At 34.1% G+C, this 19,964-nt stretch overlaps 3 protein-coding genes across 5 annotated transcripts in view; 1 reads left to right on the forward strand and 2 right to left on the reverse strand.

Annotated features, from left to right (window-relative positions):
- The window catches only part of LOC140049058 (presenilin-associated rhomboid-like protein, mitochondrial), a 31,894-nt gene extending 24,214 nt beyond the window's left edge, over positions 1 to 7,680 (reverse strand). For both annotated transcript variants that reach the window (XM_072093876.1, XM_072093877.1), the window contains exon 1: positions 7,549 to 7,680. In XM_072093876.1, the coding sequence (XP_071949977.1) occupies positions 7,549 to 7,604 (56 nt within the window). In that variant the 5' untranslated portion in view covers positions 7,605 to 7,680. The remainder of the gene's footprint in view (positions 1 to 7,548) is intronic.
- LOC140050022 (pleckstrin homology domain-containing family B member 2-like) overlaps positions 1 to 19,964 on the forward strand; it is an 89,773-nt gene that overhangs the window by 44,116 nt on the left and 25,693 nt on the right. The gene's annotated exons all lie outside the window — the stretch shown is intronic.
- Positions 7,931 to 19,481, reverse strand: LOC140050019 (F-box-like/WD repeat-containing protein TBL1XR1). The gene is made up of 13 exons (XM_072095011.1): positions 18,954 to 19,481; positions 18,109 to 18,203; positions 17,436 to 17,581; positions 16,625 to 16,805; positions 16,058 to 16,190; positions 15,406 to 15,544; positions 14,411 to 14,633; positions 13,545 to 13,666; positions 13,371 to 13,445; positions 12,407 to 12,519; positions 11,955 to 12,120; positions 11,523 to 11,624; positions 7,931 to 11,071 (listed from the first exon to the last, which is right to left on the reverse strand). Exons 2-13 carry the CDS (start codon positions 18,164 to 18,166, stop codon positions 11,045 to 11,047), a joined length of 1,485 nt encoding a protein of 494 aa, XP_071951112.1. The 5' UTR covers positions 18,167 to 18,203; positions 18,954 to 19,481; the 3' UTR covers positions 7,931 to 11,044.

Raw genomic sequence — 19,964 nt, forward strand, 5'->3', positions numbered from 1 at the left:
TTGAATCACAGATACAACTATATGCTGATGATACTCTCATATACAGAGCCATCAGAAACAAAAACAAAGATAAAGATAACCATAATGATAATGATGAAATGAGCTTGCAGTCGGATCTTCATGCTATTAACAACTGGTGTGTGACCAACAAAATGCTACTAAATACTGACAAATGTTTTGTAATGCACATAACTAGATCTAACAGTCGCCTTGAACAAGCATGTGATTATTTTATTGGAGATGATAGATTGCCCGTTACGAATTCCATTAAATATCTTGGAATTCACCTGAATCGCAAACTCACTTGGGCTGATCATGTCCAATATGTTAAATCCAAATCTAATCGCATGTTTGGTTTTGTGAGACGTATTGTCAAATGTCGTGATAAAGCTATTATATTGCGACTATATATATCGTTAGTTAGACCATATATTGATTACGGTTTACCTGCCTGGATCCCCTTTCTTAAAAAAGACATCGCTGCTCTTGAAGCTGTCCAAAGGAGGGTCACCCGCACATGCTTCCCAAGATCAGCCAGTCTCCCTTACCCTGAACGTTTGAAACGCCTTAATCTGATGTCCATTAACAATCGCATTAGGTATTTATGTATTAATTTTGTTACCAAATGTATGTACAAATTATATGATGTTAATGTTTTTAAATATTTATCTATTAATTGCAGACATGTTAATAACCTTAAGTTACGCAATAATTTTATAGCCCGGACTGATTTATTTCATAACTCTGTCTTTAATTTTTTTGTTCGACATTTTAGAGATCTGCCTGCGGATCTCTGCGACCAACTTTTAATTAATATAAACTGTTTTAAGCATAGCCTTAAGAAATATTTTAACAATCTGTTTTAATCTGAACATATGTATATTTTAAAGATATTTTCTTAATTCTATCTTTTTAAATTTACAATTTTTTATAAAAACACATTGCTGAATTTTATAGTTTTATCTAAATTTTAATAGAATCCATGTATTATTCATTTTATGTAAGTATTTCGATGTGGAGAGCCTCTCGACGGTTATTTTTATTTGTAACTTTTAGGTTATCCGGCCTCATTGACTTACTTTTGTATTGTTTTTTTGTGCTGTTCTGTATATTGGCGAAATAAATGATATGATATGATATGATATGATACACTGTATATACACAGTAGTAAATAATAGTACTGTATATATTGTATATGACACACACTAGTAGGCACAACTCAGTACTATAATAAGCGATGCATCAGCTCATAGGATGACATACATCAACGTTTTGCGATCGTATTTTAACGTACTGCATCTGTTTTAAAATGAAATGTCAGTAAAATTATAAAATGATCACCTATTTATTCTTCAAAGTGAGGAATTAAATTTATTCTTTGTCTGCATACATATTACAAAATTTAGATTTCAGAAATACTCATGGTTTCAGCCGATACAATAGCAAATGAATTTGACACAAATTTAAACTAGCATGATATAAAAAAACACTTTTGTTGTTTTTTATAATTGATGAGGACTACTGAGCCTGCCTTCCGCCAAAAAAAAAGGGAAAAAATGTTTGCACTTATATTTATAAAAAAAAAACAAAAACTGTTATAAAAAAAAAAAAAAACTGTTATAAAAAAAAAACAAAAAACTGTTATATTAAAGATGTATTGTCTTCAAAATCATGAAAAATGAAGATTAATTAAATCAGACTTTGAATATGCTATTTTGTAGTTTTAATAAAGTTAATCACTTCTGTAGAAAAAAAACGGAAACAAATAATGTTTTCACTTATAAAATGACAAAATGGTTAAATTCAACCAAAAACCCATTGGCTGGCAGCCAATTTGATCATTTTTTGCTTTAAATTACTTTTTTTTCAGGTAAATACATTTTCTTTCAATCCAATTTTTGGTCAAAGTGGATAACTATTATGTTACATTAAAATGGCAAATTTAACAACAAATTTGTTAATAATTATTTTTCAGGGGGACAATACATCTTTAAACCAAAAACCCATTGGCTGTTGGTACAGTTTTTGCAGGAAAACAAAATTGTTTTGATCCATTTTTGGTCAAAGTGAATAACTATTAAGTATTATGGAACATTACCATTTTTCAGGGGACAATATATCATCAACATCAACAAATGTCCCTCCTAAAACTTTAGGTTTTTTCAAAATTATTTCCCATTTAAAAATAGCTTGATTGTTTCGTTAATATGATTAAGTTTCGCCAATACTACTATGCGCCATCTATTTCGGGTAGAAAAGTATCAGTAGGCCTATTATATCATTACATTTTATACACAGTATACTTTGTGTAACTGCATAAAGTACTTAATATTTTGTATATCATTTATACGATACAATAGTAATACGTCGCATTTATATACAAACATGAATAGAAAAAATGAATTTACCATGTGTGCCGTTGTTTAGGTAGAGAGGCTATAAACCCAGGGGAGGCCGGAGCCTCTCTTTTCACCAAGACATAAAAATATGAAGTGATCGTAGTAGAAGAATGAAATAGAAAGAAACAAGATCTTAGAATAACAGAATGGGATGATAATATAAATGAAAACCGTAAGGTTAGGGCCCACGCACGGTGCAAGTCCAAGCTCCTTATATCTTGGCTCTGTGTGCATGTGAGACGCATCATACCCAAAACTTACATATTATTTTTCATTTGACAAAACAGATTTGTGTGTTATAGCACGTACGTCCTTTTAATGAGGGAAGGTATAAGAGTTGTTTTCTCAAAAAATTTTCTCCTGGAAATGTTCGACATCGCACAACAAGTTGAAGATATTTGGCTCAATTTCACAATGTTGAAGACCTTGTACATCATACCGATTGTCGGTAAATTCTCTTACAAAAATGACAGCATGTAGTGTAGCTTCATCTGCGTAATTGTCCACAAGAGCAGCGTTTAAGGTTTCTTCGGTGATGTAGTCCCAATATTTGCGGGCCAGATACTTGCATATTGGATGGTATGGTCTGCGGATGTACTTTCGTTCCGAAGTGTCAAGTAACCCCTCCTCTTGTTTTTCAACGTCCAAAACTGGCTCAATATGAGCACAAACATTTGAAAGATACACATTTCTTTCCAAAACTTCAACATCCTGATTTGTTAATCGGCAATACTTCAGCTATTGAAAATGTGGTTGATTCTTTCTTGTGCCATATTTGCTGTAGATGTAGACAATGGTTTTGGTCATTGTTGCAAATGCTAACATTTTCAACTCGGAGCCCCATGTTCCATCTTTAGACATAGCTGTCATATCACTTATGTATTTTTCGAATGATCTGCTGTCGATGTCTTCAAAGATACGTCTGTTTTTGGACATAAACTCTAAAATATGGTCCCTCACAATCATATGGTGACTTTGGACACCAACAAGAACATAACTAAGCGCTCTAAAGAGGCAGTTCCCGCGCATCCTGGCTGTTTTCGTGGGTTTTGCTGCCTTGTTCATTTCTCTTTGATTTGTATTCACGTCTTGTTATGATATTTTTAACGTCGATTCAAAACAAAAATGATTTTTCTGCTTGCCAATGTGCATCTACTTGTTAAAAAGGGTTTGTTGATTCATTTGCAGCTTTTTCGGGTAGATTATTTGACAATTTCCTCTTTTTAAAAGGCAGGTTGCTTCCCTTGACGATTAGTGGCGAAACAGATGTACTGCCGGACTTTTGAGTGTTGCGGTAATCATGTTTTGATAAAGAAGTTGGTGGAAAGATATGGCTTCAGACGTATCCCGTTAACACGTTTGATAACACTGTCGTCATCTAGCCCTATCAGAGAATATGATCCCTTTCCCAGTTTTGAAGTAATTTTGTATGGACCTAACCATTTATTTTCCAGTTTTCATTTCTTCCTTTTTTTCCTTCGCAGATCTTTCATCAATACATTGTTCCTTCCGCATTCAAATCCAGTTGGTCGTGCATGCCTTCTGTCATAAAAGATTTTTTTTTAAATTACAAATACTACCAGTAGGCCTAAATAATGATATTAGAGTGTAATAATTGAATTTTAAAAAGTTCATATTTTTGATAATTTTGAGAAAATGGCAAATTTAACCCTCTTATTTTTCGCTAAAACTTGATTACGACACTATAAGATGATGATGCAATCCACGCGTACACCAACCAGTGGTATTATTAGAGCGTAATAAGTAATTGCATTCTTAAAAGTCCATAATTTGGGGTGATAAAAAAAATCAATGTACTATAATTTTTTACCCTCTTTTTTTTCGCTAAGACTATTACGAAACTCGTGTTTATTCGTCGTATAGCCAAATTCGTGAATGTGGGAACCAGTCGTTCCACTGTGGTGTTTTCAGTCAATTTTTTATCTTTATTATTGTAAGTATTGCTACCCATATCTATTGTTATTACAGTATCAATGTTGTATTATACTACTATTAATAATAAGAGGCCCTTGGTGGCCACTTGCACCCTAAAATGTGGACTGGAAAAAAAATAAGGCAGGTGTAATTTCTTACAAAGGCAAAAAAAAAAATGATATTGATAGCAGTAATGACAATAACCTAAAATAATAATACTAATATAAATAATGAACATTCTATATTTGATAATAAGACGTATTCAGTTTGTTGCATAATAATATCTAAGATCCTTAGACATAATATAAAATTAATATAGGGCGCTATTAGTTTTAAACGAACTGAACAATAGAATATCCCAAAAGCTGATTAGAGTTTCTTTAATTAATTAGTATTTCGATAATTTCTTTCCGTTTGTATGCTAATATTTAGTATATTTACTTAGCATAGCATAGTTTACTTTAAACCATTTGATCTGTTTGCACTGCAGGCTTCTTAACACATTTTAAAGAATAAATAAGCGATTTTAAAAAGCCGGACCAGTTTTTGGATTTGGCCCAGCAGAGGCCCGAGCCTAGGCTAGCCGGACCTGTTTTAGCGGCTGTTTACTTTACTTGTTTACTTGTTTCCCGTACACTTTCGTCTACGGGATCGAGGCGAAGCACTCAGTGCTTAAAAAGCCCCTCTTAGCAATAAAATCATATTCTATATAGCCTAGGCCGTAGCCTAGGGTGAAAACTTCAGCGGGTGGTTTCAACGGCAAAATCATCCGACCGGATCAGTTTTGGCGGGTGTCACGAAACCTAAGACCACGAAAGCTAAGACCCCCTAAGACCTAAGATCACGAAAGCTAAGACCCAACACCTAAGATTACAAATACTAAGATATACTACAGCTTAAAAACGGGTGTCACGAAAGCTCAGACCACGAAAGCTCAGACCCCCTAAGACCTAAGATCACGAAAGCTAAGACCCAACACCTAAGATTACAAATACTAAGATATACTACAGATTAAAAACAATACTTGTTTATCCATACATAATTTTAAACACAGTAGGTTTCATTTATTACCATAAATATAATTTAATACTACCGCAAAACATAGATAAACTCACATTATTTTCGCCCGTTGAGTAAATGTATATTTTTTCTTTACAACAAACAAACTTGACGGGTTGTTTGTTGGTATATATTTACTCCATTGTGTTGGTTCAGAGGATGTTTTTCTTACGCACCTGCCTTTCTTGTATTTTGACTCCAAATTTGTTGACTAACTTTATCCTGAACACCACACTTTAAAATTAGGACTTATAAGTACTTTCAGAAGGAGAAACACATAATAACAAATAAATAAATCCTTTAAATTGATGATTTTACATATGTGTTTCTTTGTATACTGTAATGTAACTCCTCGAGCTCCCACCATGCTCAATGTTTTTGTTTCCATGGAGCGCCAAAAGAGCAACAATAATAGTACAAGCATAAAAACAGAAAGAAAACGAAACAAAAAAACTTATCATGATTTTTAAATTAAAATTTATTTGCCAGTATTTATTTCTTCGTACTTGCATGATTATACTATTATCATTACAATTTTAATTTTACATTGTTCCATCCACACTGTAGATGGACTCCACAGAGTTTTCAGCCCTCTATATAATTTTTGCTCTTTTGACGTTCCATAGAAACAAAAACATTGAACATGGGGTAGGCCTACTGTAGTACTGTAGGCTAGTCATTTTGTGTGCGAGAAAAACGTCTGTAAAATCATCAATTTAAAAATGTATTTGTTACTTTTTATGTGATTCTTTTTCATGAAAGTGCCAATTCTAAGGTGTGGTATTCAGAATAAATGTTGGGAGTTAAAATACAAGGCAGGTGCGAAAGATAAATATTTGTAATCTTAGGTGTTGGGTCTTAGCTTTCGTGATCTTAGTTAGGTCTTAGGGGGTCTGAGCTTTCGTGGTCTGAGCTTTCGTGACACCCGCTTAAAAACAATACTTGTTTATCCATACATAATTTTAAACACAGTAGGTTTAATTTATTACCATAAATATAATTTAATACTACCGCAAAACATAAACTCACATTATTTTCGCCCGTTGAGTAAATGTATATTTTTTCTTTACAACAAACAAACTTGACGGGTTGTTTGTTGGTATATATTTACTCCATTGTGTTGGTTCAGAGGATGTTTTTCTTACGCACCTGCCTTTCTTGTATTTTGACTCCAAATTTGTTGACTAACTTTATCCTGAACACCACACTTTAAAATTAGAACTTATAAGTACTTTCAGAAGGAGAAACACATAATAACAAATAAATAAATCCTTTAAATTGATGATTTTACATATGTGTTTCTTTGTATACTGTAATGTAACTCCTCGAGCTCCATGCTCAATGTTTTTGTTTCTATGGAGCGCCAAAAGAGCAACAATAATAGTACAAGTATAAAAACAGAAAGAAAACGAAACAAAAAAACTTATCATGATTTTTAAATTAAAATTTATTTGCCAGTATTTATTTCTTCGTACTTGCATGATTATACTATTATCATTACAATTTTAATTTTACATTGTTCCATCCACACTGTAGATGGACTCCACAGAGTTTTCAGCCCTCTATATAATGTTTGCTCTTTTGACGTTCCATAGAAACAAAAACATTGAACATGGGGTAGGCCTACTGTACTGGGTCCACCCTGTACTGTAGGCTAGTCATTTTGTGTGCGAGAAAAACGTCTGTAAAATCATCAATTTAAAAATGTATTTGTTACTTTAGTGCCAATTCTAAGGTGTGGTATTCAGAATAAATGTTTGGAGTTAAAATACAAGGCAGGTGCGAAAGATAAATATTTGTAATCTTAGTGTTGGGTCTTAGCTTTCGTGATCTTAGGTCTTAGGGGGTCTTAGCTTTCGTGGTCTTATTAGGTTTCGTGACACCCCAGTTTTGGCGCTTGATTACGACCAAAATCGATCCGGCTGGACCAATTTTGGCGTGACAGGCCTACCTAGGCTAGGCCTACCTAGGCTAGGCCTATAGGCCTAGTAGTAGTAGGGGCCTAGCCTAGGCCTAGATAGGCAGGCCTGGTAGCCTCTAGCCGGCCTAGGGCCTATCCTACTACTAGCCTAGGCCTAGTAGGCCTAGTAGGGTCTAGCTAGGCCAAGCCTAAAACAATGAATATATCATTCATTTTAACTTTAATCATACTCACATATAACAATTTGTTGAAGATTGTTGAGAGATTCTCAAAACACGCAAACAATTCATATTTCGTGGTTTATTAATAACATTATAAATGGTAATTTAGAAAGGTTGTTTGCACTGTGCGTGTGAATGTGAATCTTTTTCTCAATGACAAAACTTACTATGGCGAGGAAATATCGTCAAAATAATTTTCGTTCGTGAAAAATGGATGTTATATTATTTTTTGCTTCTATTAACATAGAAAGAACTCCCAAGACTATTTTAACCTTGCAAATATTCTCAAACATATATTTTCATGCCTGCCATCATAATGAATTCAGAAAATGTGTTAAAATAAGATTGATTCTGCTAAGAACTTTGATTTAATAACAGAAAAACCCAACAGAACATTTAACGTTTTCAGCACATGCTGGTCTGTGCCCCTTTAATATTTGTATCTTTACAATGAATAATACCAGTCAACAATAAACATCTTAAAGGGATGGGGACTAGGTTTTTCATACAACTTAATACGCTATTACAAACACATTACAGTCATTGTTTCTTTAAAAAAAACAAAAATATATCAACATTGACAATAAAAAACATTAACAGCGACGGAAATAATTACACAACAGCTTTAACAATAATTACAAAAATATTGTAATATCACCAAAAAACATAAAAAACAACTAAAATATAAAAAATACACCATAAAGAAGTATTTTTAGGTAGTATATACACGGAGGATGACCAGAGTATATTACAAATTTTGGCAATAATTGCTGTGTTTACAAAATGGAAATTATTTCTATTATATAAAAGTTGCGACGAGTTGAAGAATTTGTAAGGGTGAAGGAACCTAGCAAAACCTATGCTAATATACACATTCATTCTTGCATGTATTGTACTACTGATTTTTCATTTCAATTGAAATGATAAACAGAGAAATCAACTATGTGCAAACCATCAGTGAGATGTTTCACGCAGTCTTGGTGTTCGGTACTGAGCTAGTTATTAAAAGTCTAAGTCTAATAGTAGTAACATGAATACTATTACAGTAGCCCAGCATATTCCACCATATAGTAGAACACTTAGTTTTTGGTACACCCCCTTTCAGTGGAAACCCCTATTAATGGGACACATTCACATGAAATAAAGGGGCAATATGTTTCAATACTATAGCCAGCCCCTATTCAGGGGACACCTTCAGGACCAACCAAAGTGTCACCTTGATCAGTCAGTCTTTTTTGTGTATTACATTATTCAAATTTTAAACAAATTTTCAGGCAGGCTGATTTATAAAAAAAAATTATACATTTTATGAGCCGATGGAGACAAAGATGACATCATATTTGTCATAAAAGCTGTTTTTATTAGAAAAATGCTTATACAATCTTAGTGCCAACTATGGTACTGCAGATGGAAAAAGCAACAAAACAACAACGGTCCTATTACTGATCTTTAACAGATACTAAATACTGTACAATGAATTAGTGGTCTTTATATAGGGTCTACAGATGGAAAGAAATATAAACTCACGTGCCAAAGCGAATTTAAATTACAGATTAAAAATGAAAAGGAAAATGAATTCCCAATGTCCCAGCATGGTCTTTAATTAGGATCTTCAGTAAACAGTCAAGCACAATAGTTATTTAATCATAAAAACAATGACAAAAATGTCTGTGCCTTTTTATTTTAATTTAGGGTGGGTTTACATTATGCAAATGTAATTGGACCAACATTAATAATTATGAATTGCAAAATTTCGAAACAATCTCAAATATTTAATTTATTCATCTGGTAATTGCTTGTTATTTATACATTCAAAAATTGTTTTTTTATGTTAATAAATAAATAATAATCAATTGAATAGGATGATTTTACAATATAAAACAATTAATATTTATAATTATTATTCAATAATCAATTAGTGACAATTAATAGTCATTTGTGAAGTAATTCATCTTATTAATTATAGATTTATGAATAATTAATGTTTAATCAATATTCATGATGATACATTATATAATTTTTACATAATTAGGTTACAATAGGCACTTTGATGGTGAAAATATGGGGATTTTTTATTGTACAATAAAACCATATTCAATACACCACTCTTGTTAACAAAATTGGTGTTGTGTCCACTAGCTAGACAACCCAACATGTGGTGTAGCTAGTAAGCATGCAGACGTCTCTTGCATTCTATGGGATTAATGGTCTAGGTGCAACAACATAGTACAATCCCTATAACATACTTTTACATTGTAGTAAAATAATTTAATATACTGTTAAACTTGAGCATATGAGTATTCCATTCTGAAATAGACTCCTTTACAGGCCTTGTCTTTTAAGGTGAGCGAGTGCGATCACTCACCCAACACACACCTAAACTGCCCTTGAGAATTGTGATTTACAACACACTTAAATTTGGCAAACTTCTACACACCAAAATACAAACAGCATCCCTGAATGTATTGAGTGCAATTTATAGCACACCTATAATTTTCAAAAGACAGGGCCTGCCTTGACCCATTGGAATAATCCTCCGAGCTGAATTTCCTTTAACTGTTGCCAGTATGAGTCATTTATGAATATAATATCCAAAATTATAATAAATCAGTGTTTTGATGGGGACACCTTTTGAAACAAGTCTTTGGGCATAAAGGGTTATCCCATGCTTAATTTTTCAAGTTTATTGTTGTTATTATTCTATGTATTTATATTCATTCAAATTTTTTATGCTGTCAAATTGTACTGTTCCATGAAAGGAATAAATATTACTTAAGTTTTCATAAGCATAATGTCCAAATAAAAGATTGAGTGGGTACAAAACAATTTTTGTAAGCTTTTATCCACACATGTACAGTATTCTAGATATACAGCTGAGCAAGTATTATACATAGATGCAGTTTTAAAAGTATGTTACAAAACAATAAAAAGATCAAACTGAATCAATGTTAAGTTACCCTTGAATAATTGACAAAGTTTTCCCTTCAAAATTGTTCTTGCTAAATCACTAGATGAATTCATTTAGTGAGTTACATCCAACATTACTGTTAACTAAATGTGTAAAGCTCTGTCTACACTATCAAACAAGTTTGACAAAAAAAGTATAATGTGCCCAAATATGGTAGTAATATGACAATATGGTCAAATACGGTAGTGGTATGACATCATCATGTCCATATATGGGCACATCACATTTTTTTGTCACAAAGTTTGATAGTGTAGACAGAGCTTAAAAGCTGTATTGAAGATCAGTTGCCTTTAACTTCTCCAGTTATGGTTTATCCCTATCCTAAAGTACATACTCATTATGTACCTCTCATCACAGTACAGATGTTAATAGTAATACCACTACGTCAGCTTGGCAGGCAGTACCAATGCAAGATCCATCCTCTTGTTATGCATTGAGGGCGCTGTACTATAGCATATCAAGACAGCTGAAGAATGCTGTATTCTTTCTTAGATCTTGTTTATTTGCGATTGATTTACAGGGTTATAAACTATAAAGATTGTCACTTTCTGAGGTCCAAAACACACACCTAGAAAACAGAAAATAAGAAAACTTATGAAGCACTGTAATAAAGGATAGGGACTTTTAGATTTGAGTGAACGAAGACCACGTCCACATGGGTCGTTTAGATTAAGTGGACATTTACATTGACATGCCAGTAAACATATGACATAATGAACTTGGGATCTGCCCTTGTAATCTCTTATCTGGTAGCGCTCGTCCGTAACGCTATTTCACAACGCTGTGATATAGGAAGTACATGGGCTTAGGCCAGGCTAAGTGTGTAGCTTAGGCCTAGCCTAGAATAGATACGTAATTTTCTGAACGAAGGCTGGTGTCCTTGTGACCCAGGCCATATTATTTAAAATAAGAAAATATTGTCTAATACACACTTCAGCCCACTTGTAATAAATTGGGTGTAAAACCTCAAATTAAAGCGGTAACAATATATAAAACAAATTAAAAAAAATTCTACTTACAGAACCATCAGATGCACTAGCACCAACTTTGTCTCCCCGTGAATTCCAACAAACTTCGAAAATACCCCCCGTCCCTCTATAACTATGTACAAGACTACCAGTCTGAAAGATAGAGAATACAGTGTAATAATAATAAGCAAATGAATTTAGCTATATACATTCATAGGTAGTAATTTATTATACGTAATGTTACTCTCTATGGACCAGAGATTCTAAAATAAAAAATTGAATGAATGAATAATTATTGGTTCCTGGAATTGTGCTGTTTTTGGTGTTTTTTTAGGCCAGAGTATAGCTCCAACAAGCTTATCCTCGGTCATATAAGGTTATTTTACTATTTCAGTGCTTTTTTTACTCGACACTCAGATGCATTGTCTAGATCACTGAGCTTACATAAATATATTGTTAACATGTCAAAGAACTTAAACTTACTTGCGTTGACCAGATGTGGACACATTTATCAAACGAACCACTAGCCAGATACTTGCCATCTGGACTGAAGGCTACACTATATACAGGTTCCTGATGTTGTGTTAACGTGTGGATACAGATTCCTCGGTCAACATCCCATAACCGTACTGTGGAATCAAACGATGCACTGAAAACAAGAAAACGCAGACAATAGAAGTATTGTTTAAAAGAAAAAATACAGATAATAAATAAAAATAGAGATAGTTCTCATCAGTATTGATTTTAAATAATGTGAAGATTCAGGGAATGGGGAAAGTCTTAAATTTGATAAATAACATTAAGCTTTGTCTACACTATCAAACTAGTTTGACAAAAGAAGTGTGATGGTTTTTTTTGTCACATAAAGTTTGATAGGGTTGTAATGTACGAACAAATAAAGAGGCTTGTTCTAAATCAGTAGAGAGAGTATTTACCTGGCTAACATTAGAGATGTATTAGGGTTATTTGGACTCCATTTGATTGTGTAAATCTCTTTACTGTGTGCTTGGAGATCGTGGACACTGCTTTCTTGTTTCATTGACCAAATCTGTATGAATACAAATAAAACATAAGCACTGTCTACATTATCAAATTTTATGCGACACTAAGGCTGTGTTTATACAACGCCCTTCTTAATTTACAGCCTAAAGGCCCATTTACACTAGGACAATAACGATCGACGATAAATAGATAAGCATGCATTTTTCTTATATAAAACAAAACAATTTAGAAAGTTTTTCATTCTAGAATTATAGAATACTCATTTATTCTGTCTTTGATAAAACAATATTTTTTTTTAAATCCAATCAAATGACGTCGTGATCAATAAACAAAAAAATATCGTATTGTCACAATATTATTGCTCTTACTAATCATGACGTCATTTGATTGGACGTCTGAAAATATCATTTTCATCAAAGGAAGCATAGATGGGTCCTAAATAGTCCTAGAATAAAAATTTGTTAGATTTCTTTTGTTTTATGTATGAGCAATGCATATTTGTTTATTTATCGTCGATCGTTATCGTCCTAGTGTAAATGGGCCTTTACTATATATATGCGTGTTTTCACAGACAAAGGTCAATACCCTCAACTGAGCCGTTCATACATGAATGTTAACTACAGTGTTACGAACAGGAAGGTCAGTCACAGCCAAATGCCTGTTGCTATGTTCTCATCTTAATTACATATATCCCCTGAGGCTACTTCAGCCCACAAACCGGCCAAATTTGGACGGTTCCCAAGTAGCATTTCCAGGTGGTTTAGTAACTACACGGAATCACGCCAATGTAGAACCGTGTTGATTTAGTGTGTTATACAACACGTCAACGTAGAATCGTATTGATTTAGCATGTTGTATAAACGGGCCCTTAGTCTTAAATATACAGACACCACATACCTTCAAAGTCATATCATCTGAACAGGAGGCTAGCAGATTGCCTGATGGGTCCCACTTAATAGCATTTACTTCATTCTATGTCGGAGAAAAATCAATTATTATTATTCTAAACCTGGAAAATGACAATATTTGTAAAAAAAAACAAACCGAAAATATGAAAATTCGACTACTTACCGTATGGCCTTGGAATGTTTTGATTGGTCTATCACAGCTTAATTTGCACACATGAATACAACGGTCAGTCGAGCATGACGCAAATGTTGTGTTGTTTTGCCAGTCTACATCAAGAGCAGGAGCTGTAGAATAAACATTTGATAAAATAAAATTATTTTAGTAATAAATAATAAGAAATAATATAGTAGAATACAATCCCAGTTTCTAAAGCTCTATTAAGCTAGTTTGGAAAAAATAGTGTGATGTGCCCAAGTACAGTAGAACCTTCATTTTATGTACGGTATGGGACCGAAAGGCGTACGTAAAACACAGGCTTCGTAAAATCAAGGTTGACCTTAAATTGACCCCAAATATGTAGAGGTCGTAGCTACTGTATAAAGGCTACCGTGTTTGCCTACTTTACTGTACAGCATGCAGGTGGTCACTAGCTAGGCTAGCAGGCCTAACAAGATGTGAGGCCTAACTAAGAAAGTACAGTATATATACAGGCTGTGCGATGTTTAAATAAAGTGTAAATTAAAATATCAATGTTCTTGTATTTTCCATCAATAAAAACAGTCGCTGCTGTAGGGGAATGCACGTGTGTAGCTTGTCTCACACAGCAGAATTCCTCACACAGCCATTTTTATTATGCATTGTTGTTAAATTGCGCCCTCAATGTAAGAAAATGATGACGTCATCGGTTATTTTATGCGTACGTAAAATCCAGGGAACGTAAAATCAGTTTACGTAAAACGAAGGTTCTACTGTATTGTAGTGATATGACATCATCGTGTCCATATGGGCACATCACATTTTTTTGTTGTCACATAAAATTTGATAGTGTGGACCGAGCTTAAATACAATTAAAAATAAAGCACACACACCTTGATGGAATGGGAATTGTTGTTTGCATTCACCAGATTGTGCATCCCAGATAATCGTCGTTTTATCTACTCCCGCACTTAAAATATAATTTCCCTTTTTGTTCCACTTTAAGGCAAATATTGGCCCCTTATGCTGACCAAGCGTGCTGACTAATCGACCATCTGTTGACCATATCCTAGCAAATCCATCATATGATCCAGTCGCTAATAATGAACCGTCACACTGCCAAGAAATTTGATATATTTAACATACAATATAACAAATAATATAAACACACAAATTGAATAAAAATTACAGCTATGCCATCATATCAAACTTGTTATGGGGGTCCTAATATAAAATAGCCAGAGTAATGTTTTTTGCCCTAGACCATATGCATTTTGTGCAATTGGTCGTCTAGAATCCACCAAAACGTCGTGAAAAATCGAAAGCTTCCTATGTCTAATTAGTTGAATACATTACTCAGTGGCGTAACGGCTATGAGCGCTCACTGGTTAAACCCAGGGGCCCCGAAGCTTATGGGGCCTCTCAGAAGTGCCCAGAGGAAAAATAGGCATTAAAATATGTCGTAAAGGGCTAAAAACACCATATAGGGTTTCTAAACCAGGGGCCTCAAGCCTCTGTGTTACGCCACTGACAGTACTACTTATTCCTATGTCTATATCTAACCTGCTTTGTACCATTTAATATAGTAAATGAAACTACTATGTACAATTGATAAAATGTTATCTATCACAAATGAACACAAAATCTATTCAATCTAACAACAGGATGCTGAGCTCCAGAGATCAAAAGGTTTATCTGTGGCTGCGACACAATCAGTTCTACGTCCCTTAACAGACACCGCACGCCGCGAAGAATATGCATATCTGTAGTACAGTACTGTTGGTATTTGTCGCAGCCAGACATAAAATCAAAGGACTAAGTTCCTATCTTGGCAAGCCGAGCTCAGTGTCCTGTTGTCAGATTGCTTTGGTAAAATCATATGACTCACATTCCAGTCCAACGACGTAACGTCTTTGTTGCTAGGGACATCCTGGCCACCTTCTCGTATACAATGTCTAAGTACTAACTGATTTGGACTACTAGTGTTTTCTGCCAAATTCCATATTCTTGCAGTGGAATCACCAGAACTAAAATAAACACAAAGAAAATCAATAAAATTACAATAAAAAATTTTAGATGATGGTCATTTTTTTGTTTCCACACATGAAGAACTTTAAAGATGTATTGTCCCCCAAAAACATGAAAAATAAGATTGAACTTGAATAGGTTATTTTATAGTTTTAATTAAAAAAAAGCAAAACAAAAATAATGTTTTCACTTATAAACTGACAAAATGAATGGTTAAATTCAACCAAAAATCCATTGACTTCTAGTCAATTTGACTATTTTTTTATTTAAATTAGTTTTTTCAGGTAAATAAAGTGTGGGTGTGAAAAAACCCAAAACAGTAATTTAAGTTTCTTGAAGGGTGTTATGTTAAATAAGCTTTAGGCCAAATGGATGATGGCAGTGGGTACCAAGCAAATGAAGTTAATTTGTTACAAAAAAAAGCATTATGATGAAAATGGCTTAGCCTTGGCTTATAATAAGGAATAAGTACACCCCTACAGTAAATTTTAAATCTAGTCTAGCCAACATACCCTGATGCAAGGAGGTCAGTGCATGGATTCCAGGCACAAATAAACACTTCTGACTCATGGCCACGCAGTACTGTTGCTTTACTTGCTGGTATTTCAAGACCTGTGTCACATTCCATAGACTCAGTGTGGTTTGCTATAAAAACAAGAAAATGAAAAATGTAATCATAAAGATTTATAGTCAGGCTTAGTCTTTTGAGTAGATGTTAGTGCGATCACACGTTTAACAAGCATGTAAAATCTCCTTGGTGTGTTCCATTTACTGTACAGCCCACTTGGTGATATTCCGCAAACTAAAGCTCTGTCTACACAATCAAATTAGTTTGACAAAAAAAGTGTGATGTGCCCAAATATGGTAATGATATGCACAAATATGGTAATGATATGCACAAATATGGTAATGATATGCACAAATATGGTAGTGATATGTCATCTTGTCCATATATGCGCACATCACATTTTTTTGTCACATGTTGTTTGATAGTGTACACAGGGCTTAAGATAACTAGCAATTTTAAAGTCCTTTACAGTTTTATTAAAAATATCAAATTATTATTATAATGAATTTACCTTGAATTAAGTTTATATTACTTTCTTCTCCATTAGCACTGTTGCTTTCAACTTTGATCCCAGACTGCGCATTTGCCTGTGCCTGCCTTTGAAGCTCTGCCTTCTGTAATGCTATGCTGTCCGGGATAACGGCATCAATAAGAGAAAGGGAGTCTAATGCTCTATCTATAGATGTGCCATCCTGAAAAAATATAAACAAGATATACAGCATATTTAATAAATTATAATAATATTAATAAAGCAGTTATAGTCAGTATGTAAATCTGTCTTGCAGCCTACAGTACAAGTACTCGAATGAATTGCGCACGGCGTGTATGACCCCTACACAGTTTACAACATTTACCCATAATCACCCAGAACAGCCACAAAGTGGGGTCAATTTGCCTGTCCACAATGGGAGCTTATACGGATTAGTACACCGGGCTAACACACTATTCTTAAAAAAATAATGGCTTCTTTTAAAATGGATACTGTACAAGCATCTGTAACACATTTGCAGCTGGACTTCACGTTTTCCTTGTCTGCACTATCAAACTTTATGTGACAAAAAAATGTGATGCGCCCATACTGTATACTGTATCATATTTGGGCATATAACTACAGTACCTTATTTGGGCATATCACACTTTTTTTTGTCAAACTAGATAGTGTACACAGAGGTTTATTTGAGAAGATTTGTTCATAACATTTATAGCACTATTTCAAAGAGTCTTCAACCTCCCTGTGCCGATTTCATTGCAAAAATTTAGCTGTATAATCTCTTGACTTTTAAGAAAATATGCCTTATTAAAATAATTAAATTACAAAATACCTCATTGATGCTGATTTCAGCTTCCACATACTGCAGTCCTTTTTGTATGATTGATATCAAAGCAGCAGGTGGTACCAGTGTGCCATTAATATTGGATTGACTAATGTGGCTCTCAACACCAAATGTAAACGCAGAATGCGAGAAACCTGTAAACAAAATGTACTAATAGCAATTAGCATACTGTAGCTTTCCTGCCAAGACACTATTAAAAAATAGATACAGCCATTGTGAAATTAGTACTACAACTTGAACTCTGTCCACACTATCAAACTATAGTAGTTTGACACAAAAAGTGTGATGTACCTAAATATGGTAGTGATATTTCAACATATGGTTGTGATATGACATCATCATGTCCATATACAGTATGGGCACATCAAATTTATTGTCACATAAAGTTTGATAGTGTAGACATTAATGCTGGCCTCCTACTGTACTGTAGGACATAGATAAATTCCAGTATAAAAAATACCCAAAATGGGACACCTTCAGGACCAAAATGTTCTTTGGCCCTGTGGTTGGCCATATACTGTATTGTCCCACATTGTTAACAGGAAAGTGTTTCCTGAAAAATCTAGAGATGTGTCCCAAAAAAATTAAGGGTGGGGGAGGAGGAAGGTTCTACCATATGAATTATTAATATTGAGCTAACTAAAATTAAACAAACTCTTACCAGACTCTTGTAAATAGCGGTAGACAAGAAAGTTCACCTCATCACTGCTAATACTCATGACTGCTGAAGTCTAGACTTCTGGCAGTCTACCTTACCTGGAAAGAAAATAATACAATGTACACAATTTGCCTAATTTTAGAAATAATTTTCACCAGACAACCTACAGTAATAACAATGTTTTTGACATATGCAAGATGCTGCAATCGCAACCATGGCTACTGTACTAAAGTTCAACGCAATGCAGGTGCAGAAATCCACAACGCAGATCTCCCTCACTTTTCAACAGCAAAATCATTAAATTATTGAAATGAAATAGGCCTAGACTTCTATGACACGCATGCATGCCATCCATGATGTACAGTACCTATCGTATGCAATTTAAGAACAGTAGAATAGATTTTGCTTGAATATGAACTAGTGGTGGTGCATCAGAGGACCAGAGTGCCTAAAAAGTGCGTAACCTAAAATAATTGTATTCTTCCAGGATGCTGATCTTTGGATCCACCTGTGATGTGTGTGTGTGGTAAACTTTCTGTGTTTCGGAATGCTTAACATTTCATTGTATTGATGATCCCTATTTAGCCAATATCGTGGACTGCAAGATTTTGAAATGTTTTATGTGCTCAGAAATCGATTGAAACGACCTATAAATTACTCAAATATCCGGGCTTCCAGGGGCCTTCGCCCCGCTATGTCCTAGCTAGCCTATAGCCTTACTTAGCCTGGCTCATAAAATCGTCATTATTTATTTTAAAATATAGGCTAGGCCTAGGCCCTAGCCTAACCTAGCTAGGCCTACGCAAAGATTTTGCCACACGCACAGTCTGGCCTAACCTGCTTATTACCTTTTTGAAAAATTACATGAATCAACCTCGTTGCGATAGGTAGTCCAGCAAAGTTTCCTCAACAAAAAGACTGTCGATCTAGGCTAGCTAGGCCTTCTGGGGCAGAGTGTTATTCAGACCTTCAATTTATCGCGGCGGGCTTTTCTGTGGTCTAAATGCACGTTCGAAGATCAATTGTCTTGCATCGATGAAGAGATGTTTCCGACCCAATACAATTATAATTCCTCGATCCAACTGGTTTTTCAATGGATCTCGCTAAAAATGTATCAGCAAAACCTTGGATAATTTACAAATCGATTGCAATGATACTCCACTTGTGAATTTTGAGTTAAAACAAAGTTACAGCCCGTTTATTGATGCAATTTGTTTCTGATTCGAGACGGTTTCAAAGCGTTCACTCAGCCTTGTTCATAGGAGCAAAATGGCGAGAATATGAACACGGCGTGGATCCGATATAATATATTCAAAATGGCTCTATTGGATTAGCCGCCAAAAACAAGCAGTAAAATCTTTTTCCCGTCCCTTTGGTATGTTTTTTCAGTATTAATTATTTATTATCTTCTTGTCAGCCTACGTTTTTGTATGTTGTAACCGTCATAAGAAATCTTGTAAATATTTTTTTTTAAACCTCATAAATGTTTCCAGCAAAATTGTGGTTTTCAAAAAAAATGTTAACATTTTCTGCGATAAAATTCCTATTAGGCCTCCTATAACAAAACTATAATTCTCTTATCTTCTTAACGTTTTCCGTCTTCCGACATTACGCTTTCCACAATTTATTTCCATTTTTGTCTGTTTATGACAGGATGGTTTGTTATTGTGATGTCTTGTAAGTCTTTCTTTATTTGGTTCATCCAGTTATTTCTAAATTATTATTATTTTTTCATGATAAAAAAACCCCAAACGATCTGTTTGTGATAATGTTCTAAAAGTTAGTCTACTATCGAAGGATCCGATATTTAGGTCTAATAACTGCTCACCGCTCGCTCAATTAATACGCAACCATGAAAC

This window comes from Antedon mediterranea, chromosome 5 (assembly GCF_964355755.1).
Source record: "Antedon mediterranea chromosome 5, ecAntMedi1.1, whole genome shotgun sequence".
Classification (NCBI taxonomy): domain Eukaryota; kingdom Metazoa; phylum Echinodermata; class Crinoidea; order Comatulida; family Antedonidae; genus Antedon; species Antedon mediterranea.

Coding starts and splice junctions, on each gene's coding strand:
- LOC140050019 (XM_072095011.1), bottom strand. CDS start 18,166: ATGAGTATTAGCAGTGATGAGGTGAACTTTCTTGTCTACCGCTATTTA. Junction 16,806..17,435: donor CTGAAATCAGCATCAATGAG/GTATTTTGTAAT, acceptor ATATTTTTTCAG/GATGGCACATCTATAGATAG. Junction 12,121..12,406: donor ACATCTCTAATGTTAGCCAG/GTAAATACTCTC, acceptor TCTTGTTTTCAG/TGCATCGTTTGATTCCACAG.